The sequence below is a fragment of the Podarcis tiliguerta genome (assembly GCF_965153285.1).
Source record: "Podarcis tiliguerta genome assembly, chromosome: 1".
Taxonomy (NCBI): Eukaryota; Metazoa; Chordata; class Lepidosauria; order Squamata; family Lacertidae; genus Podarcis; species Podarcis tiliguerta.
This window is the reverse complement of record NC_139534.1, coordinates 131,543,013-131,567,362: the sequence shown is the minus strand read 5'-3', so window position 1 is coordinate 131,567,362 and position 24,350 is coordinate 131,543,013. Positions and strand designations below refer to the sequence as shown.

General features: G+C 48.3%; 1 protein-coding gene across 17 annotated transcripts in view; it reads right to left on the bottom strand.

The window, feature by feature from the left end:
• The window catches only part of NIN (ninein), a 124,420-nt gene that overhangs the window by 45,533 nt on the left and 54,537 nt on the right, over positions 1 to 24,350 (bottom strand). For all 17 annotated transcript variants that reach the window (XR_014509407.1, XR_014509408.1, XR_014509409.1 and 14 more), the window contains exons 6-12: positions 10,827 to 10,866; positions 6,775 to 6,962; positions 5,814 to 5,960; positions 4,460 to 4,627; positions 3,404 to 3,540; positions 1,782 to 1,922; positions 368 to 542 (exon numbers count right to left, since the gene is read on the bottom strand). Coding sequence is in view for 10 of the 17 variants with exons in the window: in XM_083433082.1 (XP_083289208.1) it covers positions 368 to 542; positions 1,782 to 1,922; positions 3,404 to 3,540; positions 4,460 to 4,627; positions 5,814 to 5,960; positions 6,775 to 6,962; positions 10,827 to 10,866 (996 nt within the window). In the remaining 7 variants the exon portion in view is untranslated. The remainder of the gene's footprint in view (positions 1 to 367; positions 543 to 1,781; positions 1,923 to 3,403; positions 3,541 to 4,459; positions 4,628 to 5,813; positions 5,961 to 6,774; positions 6,963 to 10,826; positions 10,867 to 24,350) is intronic.

The following is a 24,350-nucleotide window of genomic DNA, read 5'->3' as shown; positions in this document are numbered from 1 at the left end:
GGTTGGCAGGAGCAGGGACCGAGCAACGGTTGCGGGGATTCGAACCGCCGACTTTCTGATCTGCAAGTCCTAGGCTCTGGGGTTTAACCCACAGCGCCACCCGCGTGCCTATGCATGTGTGGCATAGTGCTATTTTTCTATATAAAGAGAGAGAGAGATGCCGGAACTCACCATGAATGCCCCCCTCTTTCTCTTAGAATGGCAAAGATGCCCACCTGAGAGGTGCCGAGTTCTGGCGAGTCCCAGTTGAAAAAAAGCCCTTGGATCACAGAACCCACTGACTTTATTGAGAATGAGGAACGCGGGTTGGGCAGGCACAGTGTCTCCTGCAAAGCCTCTCCTCTGACGCCCCCCCCCCCCCGCTCACCTTCAGCGTCAGAGCCAGGCAGTCCCGCAAGTCGCTCTCCTCGGTCCTCAGCTTCGCCATCTCCTCCTCCAGGTCGGCCTGCTGCTTGCTGGCTTGCTGCTGGATCTGCTCCCGCTCTCTCTGCAGCTCGCTCTTGAGCGCTGCCACCCTCTCCTTGTACTCCTCTTCCAGCTTGCTGCACACACAGATCGAGAGAGGTTGCTGAGGATCAAGCCCTCGGCTCACCAGGGACCAGTGGCCTGGTTCCTGAAGTTGAGTCGCAATCTCCTTTGTCACTTGAGTCCTCGGGAGCAGCGGGATACAAGCTGGCTCCACACCTCCCATTCGACACGATGGCTCTCATGTCGCCTCTCTGTTTCCCCTTCTTCAGGCTAAACACAACGAGTTCCCACCCACTCCCATGGATATTCTGAGCATGTGCAAAGAGCAGATCAGAAACGGGACCAGCTCAATGAAGCTGCCCATTGATGGCCCTCCAGTTGCCCAGCCTGGCCAGTTGGGAGGAGTTTGGCTTTGATATCCCGCTTTATCACTACCCTAAAAGGTAAAGGTACCCCTGCCCGTACGGGCCAGTCTTGACAGACTCTAGGGTTGTGTGCCCATCTCACTCAAGAGGCCGGGGGCCAGCGCTGACCGGAGACACTTCCGGGTCACGTGGCCAGCGTGACATCGCTGCTCTGGCGAGCCAGAGCCGCACACGGAAACGCTGTTTACCTTCCCGCTAGTAAGCGGTCCCTATTTATCTACTTGCACCCGGGAGTGCTTTCGAACTGCTAGGTTGGCAGGCGCTGGGAACGAACAGCGGGAGCGCACCCCGCCGCGGGGATTCGAACCGCCGACCTTTCGATTGGCAAGCCCTAGGCGCTGAGGCTTTTACCCACAGCGCCACCCCCGTCCCTATCACTACCCTAGGGAGTCTCAAAGCGGCTAATATTCTCCTTTCCCTTCCTCCCCCACAACAAACACTCTGTGGTGAGTGGGGCTGAGAGACTTCAGAGAGTGGGGCTGAGAGACTTCAGACTTCAGAGAAGTGTGACTAGCCCAAGGTCACCCAGCAGCTGCATGTGGAGGAGCGGGGAAGCGAACCCGGTTCCCCAGATAAGAGTCCACCGCTCTTAACTACTACACCGCACTGGCACACATAGACGTTTCTGCTTCTATGTTCCCAGTAGGTCTTAGGGACCCTTAAGTAACTGAGATGCTCAGTGGCGTAGCGTGGGGGGTGCAGGGGGGGCCGGCCGCACCGGGCGCAACATGTGTGTGTGGGGGGGGGCGCTCGCTCGCACTCGAGTGCTAAAATCCACGGGTTAGGGGGCGCAAATTACTTGCCTTCCCCCGGGTGCTGACAACCCACGCTACGCCACTGGAGATGCTGTGAATGGAGAAGGGAAATCCCGAGAAGCGAACAAGCTACCTCAGGTTGTATTCGTTTTGGCGCTCAATGGCAGAGTGCCGCTCATCCACCTCGGAGGTCATGAAGAGTTTCCATTTCTCCGCCTTCTCCAAGTCCAAACGGAGCTTTTCCTTCTCCCGGGCTTCTTGGTCCGCTTGCTCCCTAGCGAAGGGGAAAAAGTTCTGCACTATCAGACTGGGATCCTGGCCTGCCTGACCTGAGCCAGGCTTGTGTTAGTGGCAAAGAGTTCAAAGACTAGCAAATCTAAAAAAATGTAGTATAAACCCTGGCAACTGGGAAACACTGGCCTGCGAGCGCTCCAGTTGGAGAACAGCCTTGACCAAAGGTGTCCTGGGCTTTGAAGACACTCGAACTCAGGACGCAAGGGAGAAACGTGCTAAGAGGAAGGCACGCTTGGCAAACCCTCACCGAGATCAACTCCCACCCGGAAACCAATGTCCCCACTATGGAAGGACGTGTGGATCCAGAATTGGCCTCCACAGTCACTTACGGACTCATTGTTAAAACTGTGTTTATAGAAGACAATCTTACTCGGCTATGAGGGATCACCAAAGAAAAAGTGGTGAAGAGACTGAGCTGTGGATCAGGAAACTCGGGTTCAAGCCTCGCCTCTTTCACAAACTCACAAGGGTCACAGACGCACAACAACAACAACAACAACAACAACAACAACAACAACTTTATTATTTGTACCCCACCCATCTGACTGGGTTTCCCCAGCCACAATACAAGGAAAACACCTGGCTTCCCCCAGAGGAACCTGTGGACTGTTCCTTCTGGGAACTGTAGCTTCTGCAAACTCTTAAAGACTTTTGCTCAAGTTGCCTTTGAGCGCAGGCAGTCTAGAGCAAAGGCACTTGCTTTTTAAGAGTCTTTGTCTGGTCGCTTACGCACTGGGCTGTGAAAATCTTGGAATAAGCAGAGATGGCAAAACTGACGGCCCTGATAAGAGATACAAACTTGAAATCTTTTAAAGAAGACTGGAAGCCCTTTCTAGCCTACATAAAAGTTATTTCCCAACTTGCAAAGACCACAGTGGGGTTTGAAGTGTAAGAAATTTGCGGAATATAAAATTAGAAAAGGGTGAAATTAGAAAAGGCGGGACCAAATTTGTATGTAATTTGAGTTATAAATTTCGATGTTGGGCGAATGGAAAGTCATTAGTTTTGTTGAATTGGAATATAGTTGTAACAAATGTAACTTTCTATATGGAAAAAAGAATAACATATTATTATTTTTTATTATTATTATTAAAAAGTCATGCCATTTGCATATGGGATCTCACTTCCACCCTGCTTGTCCTCTCCCCATATGCCCCCACCCCAATTCTGCTCTGGAGACTTGTGGGAACCCCCAGAGAGATTTGGGAGACACATACAGGAGGAGAGGAAGAATAGGTTCCATTGCACAAGGGGGAAAGCCTTGAATGAATGGGACAGCTTGGTTGGTAGAGCGCAAGACTTTTAATCGCAGGGTTGTGGGTTTGAGCCCCACATGGGGCAAAAAGAATCCTGCATTGACCAGAAGGTCCCTTCCAACTCTACAATTCTTTGATCCTATCTGAAAATCTGGGTGGGTCCAGAAACATAAAAGGACATATTCTTCAAAAATTACAAACTTACATTAAATGCCGGATCTCTGTTTTGAAGCTGGCCAGCACAGCTTGGTATATCCCGTTTTTCGTTATGAGAAGTTCATTTTCCAGGGCAAGAGTCAACTCCGTCAGGTTAATTCTTCCATCCAGGTTGAAGTCCAAGGCCTGCCAGACAGCAAGAGGAAAGAATTTCCCATCAATTAAGAAGCTGCGTTTTCTTTTGGCTGATTACCGTATTTTCCGCTCTGTAAGATGCACCGGACCATAAGACGCACCTAGTTTTTGGAAGAGGAACACAAGAAAAAAAATATTCTGAATCCCAGAAGCCAGAACAGCAAGAGGGATCACTGCGCAGCGATCCTGCTGGCTGTCCTGGCTTATGGGGTAGCCGCACACAGCCTCTCCTGGGCTGGGGAGGCTGCGCGCGGCTATGCAAGAAGCCAGGACAGCCAGCAGGATCACAGCGCAGCAATACCACTGGTTATCCTTGCTTCTTGCTTGGATGTGCGCAGCCTCTATAAGAGGCAAGGGCAGCCTTCATCCCCTGCCTGCAAGAGGCTGCCTGCAGCTAAGGCTCCCCCAAGAGATGCACTCCCTTTAAAGAGCGCATGGAGTGTGTGTTCAGCTCTTGGGGGCTTTTCCCCTAGGAGGGAGAAGGGCTGCCCTCAAGAGCCGCACACACGCTCCACACGGCTCTTTAAAGGAAGCGCTGACCACAGCCTCCTGCCCAGTGGCGTAGCGTGGGTTGTCAGCACCCGGGGCAAGGCAAGTAATTTGCGCCCCCTAACCCGTGGATTTGCGCCCCCTAACCCTAATCCCCAGATGTTGCGCCCGGTGCGGCCGGCCCCCCCTGCACCCCCCACGCTACGCCACTGCTCCTGCCTGCATTTGCTCCTACTTTTAAGGAGAGGGAAAGTGTGTCTTATACAGCGAAAAATACGGTAGTTTTCAGATTTCCACCCAGTTATCTTGGGTGTTATATAGTGATCTAAAATAAAATGCGGAAGCACCAAGGCAGCCGTGCCACATTGAATTCACCGTTTTGGACGTGCCACGGTGGCCGAGAGGCAGTCGAAGCGCTTACCTTCAGGATCTCATGGCTGTTCTCAATTCCTTCTTCATGCCAGGCGTCAAGGATCTGCTCCACCTCCGCGTAGCCCATTCCGTCATCCAGGCTGGAGAAAACGCGGAAGCCGATGGTGCTTGTCATAGCCGAAGGCGTGGTGGTCCGCCTTCCGCATTCATCGAAGGACTGAGAATGGGAGAGACAAAGAACCACAGGAATGGAGAGCTGGAAGGGATCTCTAGAGTTATCTAGTCCAGCACCTGCAATACTCGGTTGTGATGAAATTCCAGCCCTCCTCTGGTCGCTTACGCACTGGGCTGTGAAAATCTTGGAATAAGCAGAGATGGCAAAACTGACGGCACTGATAAGAGATACAAATTTGGAATCTTTTAAAGAAGACTCGAAGCCCTTTCTAGTCTACATAAAAACTTATTTCCCAACTGCAAAGACCACAGAGGGGTTTGAAGAGTAAAATCAATTCCTTGCTTTGGGAACGCTATACAGTGGTGCCCCGCAAGACGAATGCCTCGCAAGACAGAAAACCCGCTAGACGAAAGAGTTTTCCGTTTTTCAATGCGCTTCGCAGGACGAATTTCCCTATGGGCTTGCTTCGCAAGACGAAAATGTCTTGCGAGTCTTGAGATTTTTTTTCACTCCCCACCCCCTTTTTCTAAGCCGCTAAACCGCTAATAGCCTTTTAACAGCTAATCCGCTAATCCCTTAAGCCTTTAATAGCCGCTAATAGCCGCTAAACCGCTAATAGCGCTAATCCGCTAATAGGGTTGCTTCGCAAGACGAAAAAACCGCTAGACGAAGAGACTCGCGGAACGAATTAATTTCGTCTTGCGAGGCACCACCGTACTTCTAACATAATTTATATGTTAACTTTGCCAACTCCGCATAGCTCATCAGTTTTTCTTGCTATTGCTTTTTGGTTGGGGTTTCCTCGTTACTCGTTCTTCCATCATCATCATCATCATCATCATCATCATCATTTATTATTTGTACCCCGCCCATCTGGCTGGGTTTCCCCAGCCACTCTGGGTGGCTTCCAACAAAGATGAAAAATACACTAAAATGTCACATATTAAAAACTTCCCTGAACAGGGCTGCCTTCAGATGTCTTCTGAATGTCAGGTAGTTGTTTATCGCTTTGACATCTGGTGGGAGGGCGTTCCATAGGGTGGGCGCCACCACCGAGAAGGCCCTCTGCCTGGTTCCCTGTAACTTGGCCTCTCGCAGTGAGGGGACCGCAAGAAGGCCCTCGGAGCTGGACCTCAGTGTCCAGGCAGAACGATGGGGGTGAAATCCAACTGATTTCAGACAATTGAGATGGGGGTGGGGAGGGGGCAGAACACCTGAGGTTTCTCACCTGCATGGAGAGATGGCGCTTGAGTTGCCTGTAGGGAGTCGAAGCCGAAGGTGGGAGAGGCTTCCCGATTTTGAAGAAGCTGTAGAAAAAGTCTTCGATGCTCATCGTGCCGTCGTGCTCGAGGTTGCGGAAGACGTCCTCTGCCACCTGAGAAGGAACAAAATACATGCTCAGATAGAGCAGAAAAAGGGGAGAACCGCTACTGGCCCCAACTTGGTGGAACGCTCTGTCTCATGAGACCAGGGCCCTGCGGGACTTGACATCTTTCCGCAGGGCCTGCAAGACAGAGCTGTTCTGCCTGGCCTTTGGTTTGGACTCAGTCTCACCCTTATGTTTCCCTCCCCATATGGTCTTGATTTATCGGCTACTATAATGGGATGCGGGTGGCGCTGTGGGTTAAACCACAGAGCCTTGGACTTGCCGATCAGAAGGTCGGCGGTTCGAATCCCCGCGACGGGGTGAGCTCCCGTTGCGCAGTCCCTGCTCCTGCCAACCTAGCAGTTCGAAAGCACCTCAAAGTGCAAGTAGATAAATAGGTACCGCTCCGGCGGGAAGGTAAACGGCATTTCCGTGCTCTGCACTGGTTTGCCAGAAGCGGCTTAAGTCATGCTGCCCTCATGACCCGGAAGCTGTACGCCGGCTCCCTCGGCCAGTAAAGCAAGATGAGCGCCGCAACCCCAGGGTCGGTCACGACTGGACCTAATGGTCAGGGGTCCCTTCACCTTTAGCTTCATAAATGAGGCTGCATTTTAAATTGCATTTTAACCTGTATTTTAAATTGGTCCCCCCTTTTCCTCCTATTATGTTTTTACTGTGATTTTATTGGTGTTAGCCGCCCTGAGCCCGGCTCTGGCCGGGGAGGGTGGGGTATAAATAATAATAATAATAATAATAATAATAATAATAATAATCTGCAGCCAGCCTGAATTGAGAAGAAGGGGAAAGTGCTCAGAACGGGTACCTGCATGTCGACATTCTGCAAGCCGTACTGTTTGCAAATGGAGACCAGCTTCTTTCTGCTGAGATGTCCATCTCTGGAGATGCCTAAGCTTTCGCAGACCTCGTGCAGCTTCTCCTCTATCCAGTCTTGAGTGGGGGAGATGTTTGGGGAGGCATTCAGGTCATCGGGATTCCAGAATCTCAACTGACCTTAAAGGGGAAAAAAGAAGAATAAGCTTATATTGAAAAAGAAACACGGTTAGGAAGAAAATAACAACAACAACAACAACAACAACAGGAAGTTTTCAAAACATATCTTAAGAAGAATTGTTGCATCATCATCATCATCATCATAATTTATTTATACCCCACCCTCCCCAGCCAAGACCGGGCTTAGGGTGGCTAACACCTGATATAAAACAATTGATTAAAATACAACTTAAAAACAAGATTAAATACAACATTAAAATGCAGCCTCATTTCAGTAGAAACTCAAACTTTTTGGGGATGAAAACGTCAAATCTTCACCAAGATCAACTATCCAGACTGGTCCTACGTGGGCCAGAAAAAAGCCAGGGAAGTCCCCAAATAGGAGTTCCATCACAGAAGGAGAAAGGAAAAAAGAAAGAGGGGAAAGTTGATTCCAAGCCAAAGGCCAGGCAGAACAACTCTGTCTTACAGGCCCTGTGGAAAAAAAATCAGATCCTGCAGGGCCCTGGTCTCATGAGAGAGCGTTCCACCAGGCCGGGGCCAGTGTTGAAAAGGCCCTGGCTCTGGTTGAGGCTAATCTGACTTCCTCAGGGCCCGGGACCTCTAAGGTGTTGCTATTTATGAACCTTAAGGTCCTCCGTGGGGCATACCAGGAGAGATGGTCCCGTAAGTACGAGGGTCCTAGGCTGTGAAGGGCTTTAAAGGTCAAAAGCAGCACCTTAAATCTGACCCTGAACTCCACCGGGAGCCAGTGCAGCTGGAAAAGCACTGGGTGAATATGCTCCCATGGCAGAGACCCCGTGAGGAGCCTCGCTGCAGCATTCTGTACCCATTGGAGTTTCTGGGACAGCTTCAAGGGCAGCCCCGCGTAGAGCGAATTACAGTAGTCAAGCCTGGAGATGACCGTTGCATGGATCACTGTGGCCAGGTCGGGGCAGGAAAGGTAAGGGACCAAAAGCAGAACACTAGTCACTCAAAGCAGAAGGCAAATCCACGAGGGAGATTCGTAACTCGCTGGATTATTGCAACTCGCTCTACGCGGGGCTGCTGTATGCCGGCTCCCTTGGCCAATAAAGCGAGATGAGCGCCGCAACCCCAGAGTCGGTCACAACTGGACCTAATGGTCAGGGGCCCCTGTACCTTTAAAGCCCTATATGGCCTAAGACCCACGTACTGGAATGTCCCACGGAGGACCTTACGGTCCTCAAATGCTTCCCTCCGTGAGGGAGTCTTCCCAGACCCGCTGAAAGAGGCGGTTATTAAACCGCTTCTTAAAAAACCATCTTTAGATGTGGCCACGATGGCCAACTATCGCCCAGTCTCAAATCTTCCATTCTTGGGCAAGGTGATTGAGCGAGTGGTGGCTGAACAACTCCAGGCACGCCTGGAAGAAGCGGACCATTTGGATCCCTTCCAGTCAGGATTCAGGCCTCATCACGGGACTGAAACTGCCTTGGTCGCACTGGTTGATGATCTCCGGCGGGCTAGGGACAAAGGTGAGAGCTGTTTCCTAGTTCTGCTGGATCTCTCAGCGGCGTTTGATACCATCGACCATAACATCCTTCTGGACCGTCTTGAGGGGCTGGGAGCTGGGGGTACTGTCATACAGTGGTTCCGCTCCTTCCTCCTGGACCGTGTTCAGAAAGTTGTGGTGGGGGATGAGTGTTCAGACCCCTGGGCTCTCACTTGTGGGGTGCCTCAGGGTTCTGTCCTCTCCCCCATGCTTTTTAACATCTATATGCAGCCGCTGGGAGAGATCATCAGGAGGTTTGGGCTGGGTGTTCATCAGTATGCAGATGATACCCAGCTCTACCTCTCTTTCAAATCAGAACCAGTGAAGGCGGTGACGGTCCTGTGTGAGTGTCTGGAGGCGGTTGGAGGATGGATGGCGGCAAACAGATTGAGATTGAATCCTGACAAGACAGAAGTACTGTTTCTGGGGGACAGGAGGCGGGCAGGTGTGGAGGATTCCCTGGTCCTGAATGGGGTAACTGTGCCCCTGAAGGACCAGGTGCGCAGCCTGGGAGTCAATTTGGACTCACAGCTGTCCATGGAGGCACAGGTTAAATCCGTGTCCAGGGCAGCTGTGTACCAGCTCCATCTGGTACGTAGGCTGAGACCCTATCTGCCCGCGGACTGCCTTGCCAGAGTGGTGCATGCTCTGGTTATCTCCCGCTTGGACTACTGCAATGCGCTCTACGTGGGGCTACCTTTGAAGGTGACCCAGAAACTACAACTAATCCAGAATGCAGCGGCCAGACTGGTGACTGGGAGCAGCCGCCGAGACCATATAACACCGGTCTTGAAAGACCTACATTGGCTCCCAGTACGTTTCCGAGCACAATTCAAAGTGTTGGTGTTGACCTTTAAAGCCCTAAACGGCCTCGGTCCAGTATACCTGAAGGAGCGTCTCCACCCCCATCGCTCTACCCGGACACTGAGGTCCAGCACCAAGAGCCTTCTGGCGGTTCCCTCACTGCGAGAAGCCAAGTTACAGGGAACCAGGCAGAGGGCCTTCTCGGTAGTGGCGCCCTCCCTGTGGAACGCCCTCCCACCAGATGTCAAAGAGAACAACAACTACCAGACTTTTAGAAGACATCTGAAGGCAGCCCTGTTTAGGGAAGCTTTTAATGTTTGATGTATCACAGTATTTTAATATTCTTTTGGAAGCCGCCCAGAGTGGCTGGGGAAACCCAGCCAGATGGGCGGGGTATAAATAATAAATTATTATTATTATTATTATTAAATAAAAACATCTTGGAGGTCCCGGGCCACAGGGAGGTTAGGCTGGCCTTAACCAGAGCCGGGGCTTTTTCGGCTGTTGCTCCGATCTGGTGGAACGCTCTGTCACAAGAGACTAGGGCCCTGCGGGACTTGACATCTTTCCGCAGGGCCTGCAAGACGGAGCTGTTCCACCAGGTCTTTGGCCAAGGCACAGCCTGACCCCCTTCTTTGGTAATTCTTTACAGAACTCTAGCCCAATGGTTGCCATCAATTTGATTTGAACTGATTTTATAATGAATTGATTTTTAGAATGCTGTATTATTTTACTGTTGTTAGCCGCTCTGAACCCGGCTTCGGTTGGGGAGGGCGGGATATAAATAAAATTTTATTATTATTATAACTGCTTGATCTACTGAAATCAATGTTGCCGGATGAAGAAAAGCATGTTTTGTCTGGAGGCTAAATGAAAGCATCGTTGGTGCCCGTAGAACATCTTTGGGGAGGGCATCCCCGGAACAGGACGTGCAAGTTCTGACTAGCATCCGAGACTAATCCAAGTAAGTACTGGCTTTTATATCTTCAGAAGCGTGGCTGCTGCTTTTTTGCCTCAGTAGGCCTCCATGGAAATGGAGGTCATTTACTCCAGGTCTACTCTAACTCAGTTTTGCAAATCTGGTGCTCTCCAGATGTTCTGGACTACAAATCCAGCCAGCTGTGTGTGTGTGTGTGTGTGTGTGTGTGTGTGAGAGAGAGAGAGAGAGAGAGAGAGAGAGAGAGAGAGAGAGAAACAAGGGACATGAATGAATAAATACAATTTGAAGGCAAGGTGACTTCTGGGTTGGCGAGAGGTTCCTATCTCTGTGGAAATGCTGGAACCCAATTTAAATGGCAAACCCCGCAGAAACGTTGGCATTCTGATCCGAAATCCCACATTTTGAAATGACCAGAGTGTGCTAGCTGCTCGTTTTGCAGCTCTGACTTGAAAGCACAAGAACACTAAAAAAAAAAAAGCATTCATTTCTCACTTTATAGCTGCCCTCGCTAGAGTCCATTATACTTAAAACATTTATTTGTATTTTTCAACTTAGGAGGAGGGAAACGCCTTCCCCCTAACTCCATGAATTAAGATTCCTCTCTTACCTTCCGCCTCATACTCCTCGCTGTCTTGGGATCTCCAGTGCTAAGAGAGAGAGAGAGAAACAGAAATCAGCTTCCTCTTTCAAATGCAGGTGTGGATAGTCGGAAGGACGGGGAAACCCCATTGTTAGCCTGGAACAACAAAACCAACCAAGAGTCTGATTTTGGCACCTTAGGGACTAGCAGATTTATTGCAGAAGATGTTTTAGAAGCCAGACAGGCAGTGCCGGATTTCCGTAGAAGCTAAACAAGCTATAGCTTAGGGCCCCATTCTCTTGGGGGTCCCCAAAAAATTAAAAGGAAAAAATAACTGGATGTACATTCCAAAATATAAAAAACCTACATACAGCAACAGTGTTTTGTGTTGTGTAGGCTCCTATGATGTAAGTCATGGGCCCCGCCTGCTAGCCTGCTCCCTAAAATATCACTGGTTTGCTCCTTTCTATCTACAGTGGTATCTTGGTTCTCAAAATTAATCCGTTCAGGAAGTGTGTTCCAAAACCAAAGCGTTCCAAAACCAAGGTGCGCTTTCCCATAGAAAGTACAGTGGTACCTCAGGAAGCAAACGGGATCTGTTCCGGAGCCCCGTTCGCATCCTGAACAGAACGTAAGATGCGACAGTGCATCTGCACGTGCGTGGGTCGCGTTTCGCCACTTCCGCGCATGCGCGTGATGTCATTTTGACCGTCTGCGCATGCGCGAGCAGCGAAACCCGGAAGTAACGCGCTCTGCTACTTCCGGGTCGCCACGGAGCGCAAGACGAAAATACTTATCCTGAAGCGTATTTATCCTGAGGTATGACAGTCATACCTCAGGTTACAGAAGCTTCAGGCTGTGTGTTTTCAGGTTGTGCACCGCGCCAAACCCGGAAGTACCGGAACAGGTTACTTCCGGGTTTCAGTGCTTTGCGCATGCGCAGAAGGGCTAAATCGCACATGCACAGAAGCGCCGAATTGTGACCCGCGTGTGTGCAGATTGTGTGCGCAGACCCGGCGTTGCAGGTTGTGAACTCTGCGGGTTGCAAACGTGCCTCCCGCACTGATCACGTTCGCAACCGGAGCGTCCAACTGTAATGCAATTAAATTACCATATAGCATATATTCAACAGAAAAACCAGTGACAATTTGTTGTTGACAAAGGACAGCTGGACATATAAAGGGCCCCATTACCTTCAGTAGCTTAGGGCCGCATCAAACCTAAATCCGGCCCTGCAGACAGGTAAAATGTGCTCAGGTGACTGCCTCCATGTATTTGACAGCTCCAGACCACAAAAAATTCCACCCCAATGCTGGGAGCGACTAGCCTTTTTTGTGGTCCTGGCAGGGGAAGGTTTATGCCTCCTCCTCCTCCTTCTTTGGCGATCACTTGTAGCCGAGTAAGATTGTCTTCCATAAACACGGTTTTAACAATGAGTCCGTAAGTGACTGTGGAGGCCAATTCTGGACCCACACGTCCTTCCACAGTGGGGACATTGGTTTCTGGGCAGGAGTTGATCACGGTGTGGATTTGCCAAGCGTGCCTTCCTCTTAGCACGCTTCTCCCTTGTGTCCTGAGTTTGAGTGTCTTCAAAGCCCATGACACCTTTGGTAAAGGCTGTTCTCCAACTGGAGCGCTCGCAGGCCAGTGTTCTCCAGTTGTCGGTGTTTATACCACATTTTTTAAAGATTTGCCTTGAGACAGTCTTTAAACCTCTTTTGTTGACCACCAGCATTACGCTTTCCATTTTTAAGTTCAGAATAGAGTAGTTGCGTTGGAAGACGATCATCAGGCATCTGCACAACATGACCAGGCCAGCAAAGTCCACCCTCCAACCCCTATTCTCCAGTGTCAATTGCCCCCCTCCACTCTTGAGGCCATTTATAGCAATGAAGAAGGGGTTCCCGAGGGACCCCCCCAGTTCCTTGTTACACAAATGACCAGCTTCCTGTCTCTGCCATCCCGTATGACGGAAGGGAACAAATGTACCGGTCTACCATGCAGGGGGAGTTGAAAAATTTACTGAAATCACAGAGTTTCAAGTGATTGAAACATGCCTCCCTCCCTGCACGACCACACACTATTTAAAGCAACTTGGAGCCTCTTCTCAGCTGCGACGGCAGGGGGTTGGACTAGATGACCCTCGGGTCCCTTTGCAGCTCTATGATTCTTCTAGAAAATGGGCAGAGGTAGAGGCCTCAAAACCTCCCTGCACAGCCGCATGGATTTACCCAGCGATGAGCAGCGCCCAGGGCAGGGGGGGGGGAGGAACCCCTTGCCTATATCTAGGAAGCCAGAATCGGTGTCATTCCAAGGACACACCAGCTTGCGTCTCTCTCCTCCGGCTAAACATCTGTCTTTCCACGCAGAACACTTTTAGCTACTGTAGGAATCAGGCAGCGGCGGCTCCTCCCCTCTCTCCAAGCGCCAGGCAACGATAATGGCTGGTTTATTTTTAAAACGGGCATCAAAGCAGTTCATACGCGTTTTTGAAATGATACAACATCCCCTTTCCTCCACTGGGAAATCCACCCCCTCAGCCGCTCATGGAACAATTCACTCCTTATTTATACAAAGCTGCAAAAAAAAAACCCCGCAACGACCGCACACACAACCTAGGCTCAAGCTTCCAAAAGGGCGGAATTGGCCGTTAACGTTCTGCCGTTTAAAGGATGCTCATTTTTTTAAAAATTGCATTCATGTGACTGATGCATTTGAAAGCAGAGCCACAGAGCTCTGGCGTCACGAAAATAATAATGCTTGTCATTCAGATTACGGCTAAAAATGCCATTAATCTACTGGAGTAGCCATGGAAACTGGATTAGGTCACTCTACTTTTCAGAACTCCTATTGCATGCTTGGGCTCCATAATCTGAAAGATTGGGAAGTGGGGGGGGGGTGAGGGAGACCCCAAACTCAAGCAGGAAAGTACACAGGTCTTGGGCTGAGATCCACCCCCAATCATTCAGCCCAGACATGGAGGTCCAGCTCCGAGGGCCTTCTGGCGCTTCCCTCCCTGCGAGAAGTGAAGTTACAGGGAACCAGGCAGAGGGCCTTCTCGGTGGTGGCGCCTGCCCTGTGGAATGCCCTCCTGTCAGATGTCAAGGAAATAAACAACTATCTGACTTTTAGAAGACATCTGAAGGTAGCCTTGTTTAGGCGAGTTTTTAATGTTTAATGCTGTATTGTGTTTTTAATATTTTGTTGGAAGCCGCCCAGAGTGGCTGGGGAAACCCAGCCAGATGGGCAGGGTATAAATAATAAATTTATTTACAGGTAGGTAGCTATTTTGGTCTGCCGTAGTCAAAATAAAATAAAAAAATTCCTTCCAGTAGCACCTTAGAGACCAACTAAGTTTGTTATTGGTATGAGCTTTCGTATCCGAAGAAGTGTGCATGCACACGAAAGCTCATACCAATAACAAACTTAGTTGGTCTCTAAGGTGCTACTGGAAGGAATCTTTTTATTTGATAAAATTATTAGGGAAGCTTTTGATGTTTGATGCATTACTGTATTTTAATATTGTCTTGGAAGCTGCCCAGAGTGGCTGGGGAAACCCAGCCAGGTAGGCGGGGTATAAATAATATAATTGTTGTTGTTGTTGTTGTTGTTGCTGTGTTGTTGTTGTGTTCTAAGAGCAGTATTGTCTGTGCTGATTGGCAGCAGCTCTCCAGAATTTCAGACAGCACATTCCCAGTCCAACCACCAGGGATGCCTGGAACACGCAAAACTCCACCATTGATTATAGCACAGCCCACAAACCCCCAAATGGGAACCCGTCAGGCATATTTTCCTCCCAAAATGCAGGCTCTCTAGGCACCAACTCCCGCCTGCATCAAGGGAGGGTGTGAATATGACTGAGGTCCGCTCCTGATTTCGTCTCAGGGACAATCCCAGAGGGCAGGTCACAGGGACCAGGCTTTCACAATGATTTCCCAGTGACTTTGGGGTTTGCCTCAAGGGGCTGATTTTGGAAACGCTTAAACATGCACCAAGATTACAGATTGTCAAGCAGTATATTTTTTAACCGTGTTCTTCCGGAACTTTTTAATTAATTTATTCCTGGCATGGAACTTGGGCCCTGACACAGAGCAAACCTACCAAGTTCCATTGCTATCAAATCAGGGGGGCATTGCCAGGAGATAACTCAGCCTCCCCTCATCTGTCTAGGAAGTAAAATGTAAAAATGACATGTGATAGCCCGACGCCTGACGCACTGAATGCACAGAGGGTTTTGCAAAAAAACCCACACACGCTCTCTCCAAGGTCACAGATTTGAGCGCAGAAACTGGGGGCTGATTTGGCCAACCGAGTTCACAAAGAATCCTAATAATAATTTTTTTAAGCAGCCTAAAGATTTGCTAAACATTGTGTCGATCAGCCTGCTCTACTTTAGAGGCAGCGGAATTAAGGAATTAGGGAGAACTGGTTTCTCGTTTCCCTCAAATGACCTGTGATGATAAAAAAAAAGGCTGGATATGCAGAAAGAAAGCAAGCAACTCTTTCTGGCACCAGACAAAAAAGAAAGAGGGACATTTGCTTTGCATTTCATGAGCAAGGTGAAACTGGGAGTTAAAATGATCACACACAGAGAGAAGCTTGCATATGGCCTTGTCCACTGTGGTTCAAAACAAACAAATCCTTTAATATGGGGCTGCCCAGCGTGGTATCTGGGCCCCCATAACATCCTTGAGTGAACATGGATACATTTTTCTCCCTGGAAAAGGCTCAGATTAATTCTGCTGGCTCCATCTTTCACAAGGTTGCTTGGAAAAGGGGGGTGTACATGTATATAGGGACGCGGGTGGCACTGTGGGTTAAACCACTGAGCCTAGGACTTGCTGATCAGAAGGTCGGCGGTTCGAATCCCGGCAACAGCCCAGCAGCCTCTTCTTACATTGAAGGTTTTATTTGAGGGTGTTAAGTTGTCATTATGGGATGGGTGGGGCAGCCAGAGTGTGACTTGCTAGGCACCAGTGGCAACTAAGGGCTGTTCACATGTTCCATTCGACTGTATAATCCAAGTACACAATAGTTGAGCTGTACACTTGTACGCTTATTCACATGTAATGTTCTCTTTTCCCTATCCAGTCGTACCTTGGTTTTCGAACAGCTTAGTTCTCGAACGTTTTGGCTCCTGAACGCTGCAAACCCAGAAGTGGCTGTTCCGGTTTGTGAACTATTTTTGGAAGCCAAACGTCCGACAGGGATTCCGATTGGCTGCAGGAGCTTCCTGCAGCCAATCAGAAGCCGCGCTTTGGTTTCTGAACGTTTTGGAAGTCAAACAGACTTCCGGAGCGGATTCCGTTCAACTTCCAAGGTACGACTGTATAATTTTTATTGAATTTCCAAATTTTTACAAATTAGTTACATTGTTTCAAGTAATGACTTCCTATCTCCACCTTGATTTAAGAACAGCTTAGATTAAGAATGCTGCAAACCCGGAAGGAAGTGTTTTGGTTTGTAAACTTTGCCTTGGAAGCAGAACATGTTGAGTGTGTTCCATTTGTAAATTGAGTCCCCCGCTGCTATGGGAAAGCATGCCTTGGTTTAAGAATGCTTCGGTTTAAGAACGGACTTCTGGGATGGATTAAGTTCGTAAACCAAGGTACCACCGTATTGTTATTATTTAATGTTAATTACTAAGTTAAATAAACTTATTCATATACATTTTTAAAAGCTAAAGTGGTGTGCAACATAGAATATATGAAACCTAACAAAGACCATAAATCAATATAAAGCCATAAAAAACAGGATACCAAATCCCCAAAGTATGGCACTGGTTCTGTTGCAGTGAAAGAATGTTGTAAGAAATCAATATTTTAGTGTGGCAACACCCAGATTTTGGAGCTCTTTACCTACTGACATAACTATACCCTTTTTCGTGTCTGCTTGAAACTTGTTGTTATTGCAAGCCTTCCACACTTACAGAATTCTGGCATGTCTTCCACTCACTTTTGCTCACTCCTGATTTCAGCTTTTTGCAATGTTTTTACATACTTGCTTTCAGCTTTCTCTTACCGGTCATTTTAACGTCGGCGGGTTTCTTTGTAAGCCACTTAGAGGTTTTATTGCAAGCAAGCAGCATCTAAGCGCTGCCATGAAAAAAGAAACAAACCAAAGCAAATTTGCACAGTCCAGCAAGAGGAACAGCCCAGCGCACGTGCCTTCAGGCCTGCCACTCGAACCCATAACCGGGCTCTTGATTTATCGCAGGGCCTCCCCCCCAAAATCTTGTGTGTTTGTGCTGCAAGACAAAGCCCACTGGGGGGAGCTCCCCAGCCCCACCCCGGCCGCTTTTAATTGACAATATATATTCCTGAAAAGGTCCGTCTTCTGGCAGCAGATGGCTGGGTGGGAGCTGGGAGGGCGAGGAGATTTCTCTGGGCGAGAATGCCGACTGCAGATGCTTCCACGGGTCTTGAGCCTGGTCATTGTGCAACTTGGGGGCCATCTGTTCTCCAAGGCAGCGAGGGCCGGGCTGGGCGTCTATCGGAATAATGCGCTCCTGGAATCCAGGGCGGCCGAGCTAGTAATGCGCGTGACCTTCATCCAGCTGCAGAACAACGGCCATCTGGGCCAGGATACCTGGAGTGACAACGGAGCCCCTGGAAGCGCCTCCTTTTGTCTCCCAGCCGACGGCTTGCCTTCTGGGGCGCCATTTTGGGGGTGGCTTGACCTCTCGCCTCATTTGCCTCCTCTTCACAATGGGCTCTTGTCTTGAGCCTGGGCTATGGTAATGAGGATGTGTGTGTGTGTGTGTGTGTGTGGAGCTAAGCCAGCCGAGGAGGTTGGTGTCTGGATACAATGGGGGGCCCTTAATCTGAACGGGCTTAGAGGGGATGCTTGCAGAAGCCACTGGATTGCCATTGGGAGAGCTTTGACGGCCAGCTCTGCTCCTGACAATTGGCCGTCAGAATTAAACCGAAGTTGGCAGGTGCTCACAGGATCTTCCCGCAACTTGGTGCGGATTTTCGGAATGTTTTTGTGGCTTTCTTTGAGATGGCCTTTTTGTGGTAGGGGGCGGAGAAACGTTGTGCAAAAAGGCCTCACAGGTTTTGGGGTTTTTTGTATTTCTCCCCTGGTTCCCCCCACCTCCAATTCTCCTTAAAACTTTTGTGGCTGTTTGTAAGGTGTATTATTATTATTATTATTATTATTATTATTATTAGTCTCCTTTCCCTAAACCTTCAACAGTTGCATCCTCCTAAGGTTAGAGGACAAAGAATCTGGTCTGGGAAAGGAATTCTAAGAAACTGGGCTACACCCCACAGGGGTTATTTGGAAAGATACTATAGCATTTGTAATAAAAGTGAAACATACAGTGGTACCTCGGGTTAAGTACTTCATTCGTTCCGGAGGTCCGTTCTTAACCTGAAACTGTTCTTAACCTGAAGCACCACTTTAGCTAATGGGGCCTCCTGCTGCTTCCGCGCCGCCGGAGCACGATTTCTGTTCTCATCCTGAAGCAAAGTTCTTAACCTGAAGCACTATTTCTGGGTTAGCGGAGTCTGTAACCTGAAGCATATGTAACCTGAAGCGTATGTAACCCAAGGTACCACTGTATACAATCATACCTCAGGTTAAAGTAGCTTCGGGTTGAGCATTTTCGGGTTGTGCTCTGCGGCGACCCGGAAGTAACAGAACGTGTTACTTCCGGGTTTTGTCGCTCGCGCATGCGCAGACACTCAAAATGACGTCCTACGCATGCACAGACGCGGTGAATCGCAACACGCGCAGACGTGGGTTGCGTTCGCTTCAAGATGTGAACAGGGCTTCGGAACAGATCCCGTTCGCATCCAGAGGTACCACTGTATATACACACACACTGTGATCATACATTTATATGCACACTCTTTCAGAAATTGCTGCTTGTGAAACCATTTTAATTGGTTTGCTGAGAGGCAGAGCATCTATTTTCCATGCAAAACGTCCCTGCTTCAATTCCCATCATCTCCAAGAAGCACCAGGAGAGCCCTGGGCTAGACGAACTCTGTGGTCTGACTCTGCGTACGGCAGCTTCCTAAGTTCCTTGCTATGCATTGCTACTATTGCGAATCCATATAAACCATACACAGCCACGTTCCTACACATATATTTCAGAGCAGCGCCTTAGAAGCAATTACTGTTGGAGAAAACCAGCTGAATCATCTGCCCTCTTGACTTCTACACACCCACATATTTTTGCACATTGTGCGCACCTATGTGACTTCCAACCCATACCCTTCGACTGTTCCCATGTGAGAAGGTGCAGCCATTGCCTGCTATCTCCCTATGCATACAAGTTGCCATCAGGCAGAATTTGAACCTGGCATCACTGCTCAGGGGCCCAGCTGTGTACTGGTAGTAGTAGCAGTAGTAGTAGTAGTAATAATAACAATAATAACAATAATAACAATAATAATAATTTTATTTATACCCCACCCTCCCCGGCCAGAGCCGGGCTTGGAGTGGCTACCACCAATAAAATCACAATGAAAACATAAGAGGGGGAAAAGAGAGGAAGGAGAAAAAAACAATTTAAAATACAAGTTAAAATGTGATTTAAAAGTAGCCAGTAAATCAAGACTATAAGGGGAGGGAAACATAAGGGTCAGACTGAGTCCAAACCAAAGGCCAGACAGAACAGGGTCTTGCAGGCCCCGCAGAAAGATGTCAAGTCCCTCAGAGCCCTAGTCTCTTGTAACAGAGTGTTTACTCCAAGTCGGGGCCAGTGCTGAAAAGGCCCTGGCCCTAGTTGAGACCAATCTAGCCACTTGGGACCTCCGAAGTGTTGTCATTTGTGGACCTTAAGGTCCTCCGCGGGGCATACCAGGAGAGGTGGTCCCGTAGGTACGAGGGTCCTAGGCCGCATAGGGCTTTAAAGGTCAAAACCAGCACCTTAAACCTGACCCTGTACTCCACCGGGAGCCAGTGCCGCCCAGGCAGTGCCCATATTCTGCAGCTCTTAGCAAACATACTGCTGATGTGTTCTGTCTAGGCTGGATAAATGGATAATTTAATCCACAGGCCGCCAGTCCCTTTTGGGCTTGTGGAAACCTCTGGATTTTTGAGTGAGTGCTATGGATGCGACTCCACATCTGGCTGCTTCTCTCGCTTCTTCCATGAGCACAGCCAGGATTTTTTAAATTGGGAGACGCCCCCAAAGAGGACATTAGGGGGGCAGGCTTCTGCAGAACCTCAGTTAATTGAGTATTTTTAACATTTTTCAATACTTGAGGATTTGAGGGGCAGCTGCCCCCCTTGGCTACTCCCATGCTCCTTCCCCAGTGAATTCTCCTCCCACCAGAAAAAAGTATATGCATGTAAGGTAAAGGTAAAGGGACCCCTGACCATTAGGTCCAGTCGTGACTGACTCTGGGGTTGCGGCGCTCATCTCACTTTATTGGCCAAGGGAGCCGGCGTATAGCTTCCGGGTCATGTGGCCAGCATGACTAAGCTGCTTCTGGAGAACCAGAGCAGCGCACGGAAACGCCTTTTACCTTCCCGCCGGAGCGGTACCTATTTATCTACTTGCAATTTGACTTGCTTTCAAACTGCTAGGTTGGCAGGAGCAGGGACCGAGCAACAGGAGCTCACCCCGTCGTGGGGATTTGAACCGCCAACCTTCTGATCGGCAAGCCCTAGGCTCTGTGGTATAGACCACAGCGCCACCTGCGTCCCAGCATGGAGACCCCCCAAAACAGGGGAAATATTGGGATGTTCCCAATGTGAGTATACCCAATGGTTAAATCGTTCCTAGGGCACCCAACTACTGTAGTAAAACGCTGTGAAAGAAACTGAACAATACTACAATGGATGGGCAAGCAGAGAGTTTCCAACTGAAAGGAAAACCCACCTCCTTAATTAATCCATTCCCCAAGGCATTTTGGGCGTGTCTACTTGGAAACACCCTATGAATGAAGTCATAGAATCATAGAGTTGGAAGAGACCAGAAGGGCCATCGAGTCCAACCCCCTGCCAAGCAGGAAACACCATCAGAGCACTCCTGACATATGGTTGTCAAGCCTCTGCTTAAAGACCTCCAAAGAAGGAGACTCCACCACACTCCTTGGCAGCAAATTCCACTCTCGAACAGCTCTTACTGTCAGGAAGTTCTTCCTAATGTTTAGGTGGAGTCATTTTTCATAGCTGGTGAATATCCAAAAGAGCATCGCATTCGCGAAGGATTCGCAAGGAGTCATTCACAGAAGCTACCAACCGGCCAACATCAATGTTAGACCTCAAGCTACAACGTCCAATTGCCTCCCCAAAACTGCATACAATTTGCAAGGAATACAACTCTACCCCTCTGCTGAGAAACTTCCCTTTCTAGAAAATGTGATGAAAATGTTTTATAGATGGTATATTACACCCGTTAAATTGGCTAAAATGTATACGGTAAGCAATAAATGTTGGAAATGTAAAGAAAAAGTAGGAACATTTTACCATATGTGGTGGGAATGTAAAAAGGTGAAAAACTTCTGGGAAATGATATATAATGAGATGAAAAAAATGTTGAAATATACATTCATTAAAAAACCAGAAGCATTTTTACTAGGCATTGTAGGGGATGATATAAATAGAAATGATTGTAAGCTGTTTTTGTATGCAATGACGGCAGCAAGAATATTATTGGCACAAAAACGGAAGCAAGAAGAATTACCGACGAAAGAAGATTGGAGGATGAAATTGATGGACTATGCAGAAGTAGATAAACTAATGGGAAGAATTCGAAACCGGCGAGACCAGAAATTCACAGAAGATTGGCGTAAATTTACGGAGTATTTGAAAAGTAATTGTGATGATCAGATTACATTTGTAGGTTTGCAGGAAGTTTTGTAAGGGGAATAATTCGAATTATTGCATTATTGAACGAAAAGGATGACGTTAGTTATGATAATTAAAGGCAATATGAATTTAAGAAATGCAGAAGAAATCATAAAAATGGGAGATCATCAGAGGTGCTGATGGAAGTCCAAAAGATTGTATAAGAGGTGAAATTTTGTGGAATGTATGACAATTAATATGTTTTAAAATGAATAAAAAATATTATTTTTTTAAAAAAAGAGAAACTTCCCTTTCTGCTTTGGTCTTCTTGCAGAAGAAGGACCCGCAACTGACCAACGCCAAGGTCTTTTTTCTTCTCGGCTATTCCCCACACAACTGCAGTGTTTGGGGGGCCCCAGAATGATGAATGAAATCCAGTTGCTGGTTGTACCTGCCCCATGGTCTGAGGGTCCCCCACACCTACTTTAGAGGAGTTTCGCAACTCGCACCCTTTCCAGACAGCCTCCCCAAGCCAACTTACTCCAGCTAGGGTTAACCTTAACTCCCATAGTAATGTCAGATCTGCTTTCATCACAGAGCCGGCCCTACTGTTAGACTAAGATTTCTTGTGTCATGAACGGACACTTCTTTGTTTCTATTCCAAGTTTACTTTCAGGGACAAGGAGGTGTTCTTGTGGGATTTCCTGCCTCGGGGGCCAAATTAACCTGGCCAGCCTTGGATCCTAATCCCCAGGATGGAGTATCGATGGCTGCTATTTCTGATTCTGCCTCAGGCAGCAAAATATATTGAGCCAGCCCTGGTAGCGCGGCATTATGGGTTTGAAGAATCTATACAGACAGGGCTGGTGATGTGGTTCCTTCTGCACACCAGTTGGGTAAGGGTGACATTTGTTTGGGAAGTACCCACATTACCACTGGCCTGTCCATGATGCCCCCAAATATGGATGTTGCCTAGGGCTGCCATAAGTCCAGAATTTCCCGGACATATCTGAGATTCGTCCGTCGGAAGTAGCGTCTGGGCAGAATTTTCAAAAATCGGTAAAAATGTTTGGGAAAACCCAGCCATATGGCAACCCAGTGTTGATTTTTGGGTGAATTTCCTAAAAAAAAAAAAAAAAAAAAAAAAGCTCAAAAACTTCAATTTTTGGGGAGATCTTGCAAAAAATCTGGATTTTCACTTTTTGAAACCCTAATGTTGCCTCACACCAAGTCAGATCATTGGTCCATGTGGCTCACTACTGTCTACACCAACTGGCAGAAGTTTCCCAGGATTTCAGACAGGTATCCCTCCCTGTCCTACCTGAAGATGCTAAGGATGGTCTACATCCTTCTACATGCAGAGCAGCTGTTCCAACCCCGAGATACGGCCCTTTCCTTCAATGGCATCTCTTCCCAAGGACCTGCCCACCCAAATTATGGAGACAGCACCTGCCTACATATTGCTAAATAGATTGATTACCAGAACCCCGTGGAATGCTCTCCCATCAGATGACAAGGAGATAAATAACTATACAACTTTTAGAAGACATCGGAAGGCAGCCCTGTATAGGAAGTTTTAAATATTCTGTGCTTTATTATGCTTTTATGTTTGTTGGAAGCTGCCCAGAGTGGCTGGGACAACCTATTCAGATGGGTGGGGTACAAATAATAAAATAGTAGTAGTAGTAGTAATAATAATAATAATACAGTGGTGCCTCGCAAGAGGAAATTAATTCGTTCTGCGAGTTTTTTCGTCTTGTGAATTTTTTCGTCTTGCGAAGCACCACTGTGTATTGACGGTTTCCCATAGGAATGCATTGGCGGTTTTAAAAAAAGAGGCGCAAGACGTTTCGTCTTGCGAAGCAAGCCCATAGGGAAATCCGTCTTGCGAAGCAACTCAGAAAACGAAAAACTCTTTCGTCTTGCGAGTTTTTCATCTTCCGAGGCATTCGTCTTGCGAGGTACCACTGTAATAATAATAATAATAATAATAATAATCAGCTCACAACAGACTCCTCCAAGGGTGCTTATCTTTCCCAATCCTCCATCACTCACAGAAGGGGGATCAGCACATTTTCAGCTGCTTTGTCTAAAAACTGCCAAATGAAATTTGGGGAGGAAGAAACAGAGGGACCTTTCGACGACGTATTGATGAGATCTCATTAGGCACTTAATAAATCCTCGCCGGGCGAAAGGGGGAATCGCTTGGCACCAGCCTGCTGGGGTTGGGGGAGGAATGTGGCCGCCAACCAATTCCCTTAATTGACTGGCCTTGTTAATTGACTAACCTTTTACACCCATTTTTACAACTAATAGAGAGGAATAAAATTCAGAGCGCAGGGCTCCCGGTTTGAGCATCCCTCTGGGAGGCGTCTCACCATTAATTCCAAGGTCAGCGCAGTCCACGGGGCCTGCCGGGGAGATGGATTAGTCTCTCCATGTTGGGAAGAAAATCCATTATCGAGGGCACAGCTATAAGAACCAGCTTGTTCACCCAGTTTCACAAGGGCTTGTTCAGAGACCCCGCTGGTTGGTAGAGGCCGCTTACACAAGATCAGCATCGGAGGGGAAGAAATATGCCAAACTGGAGGGGGGAGTCAGTGGGCTGCGCCCGATGGAGTGCTAAATAACTCGCACCATCGATGCAAGGATTCACACTTGCGCAGTAGAACTTTCTCCCCTTCTCCTCTCCCCACGCGACCCTGAAATCTGTTCTGTGGGTTCCCCAAATCTTCCAGATCAGATTTGAGGAGGGGGAGATTAGCACTGGGCAAGCACAAATCTTCATCGAAGCAGAAAGAG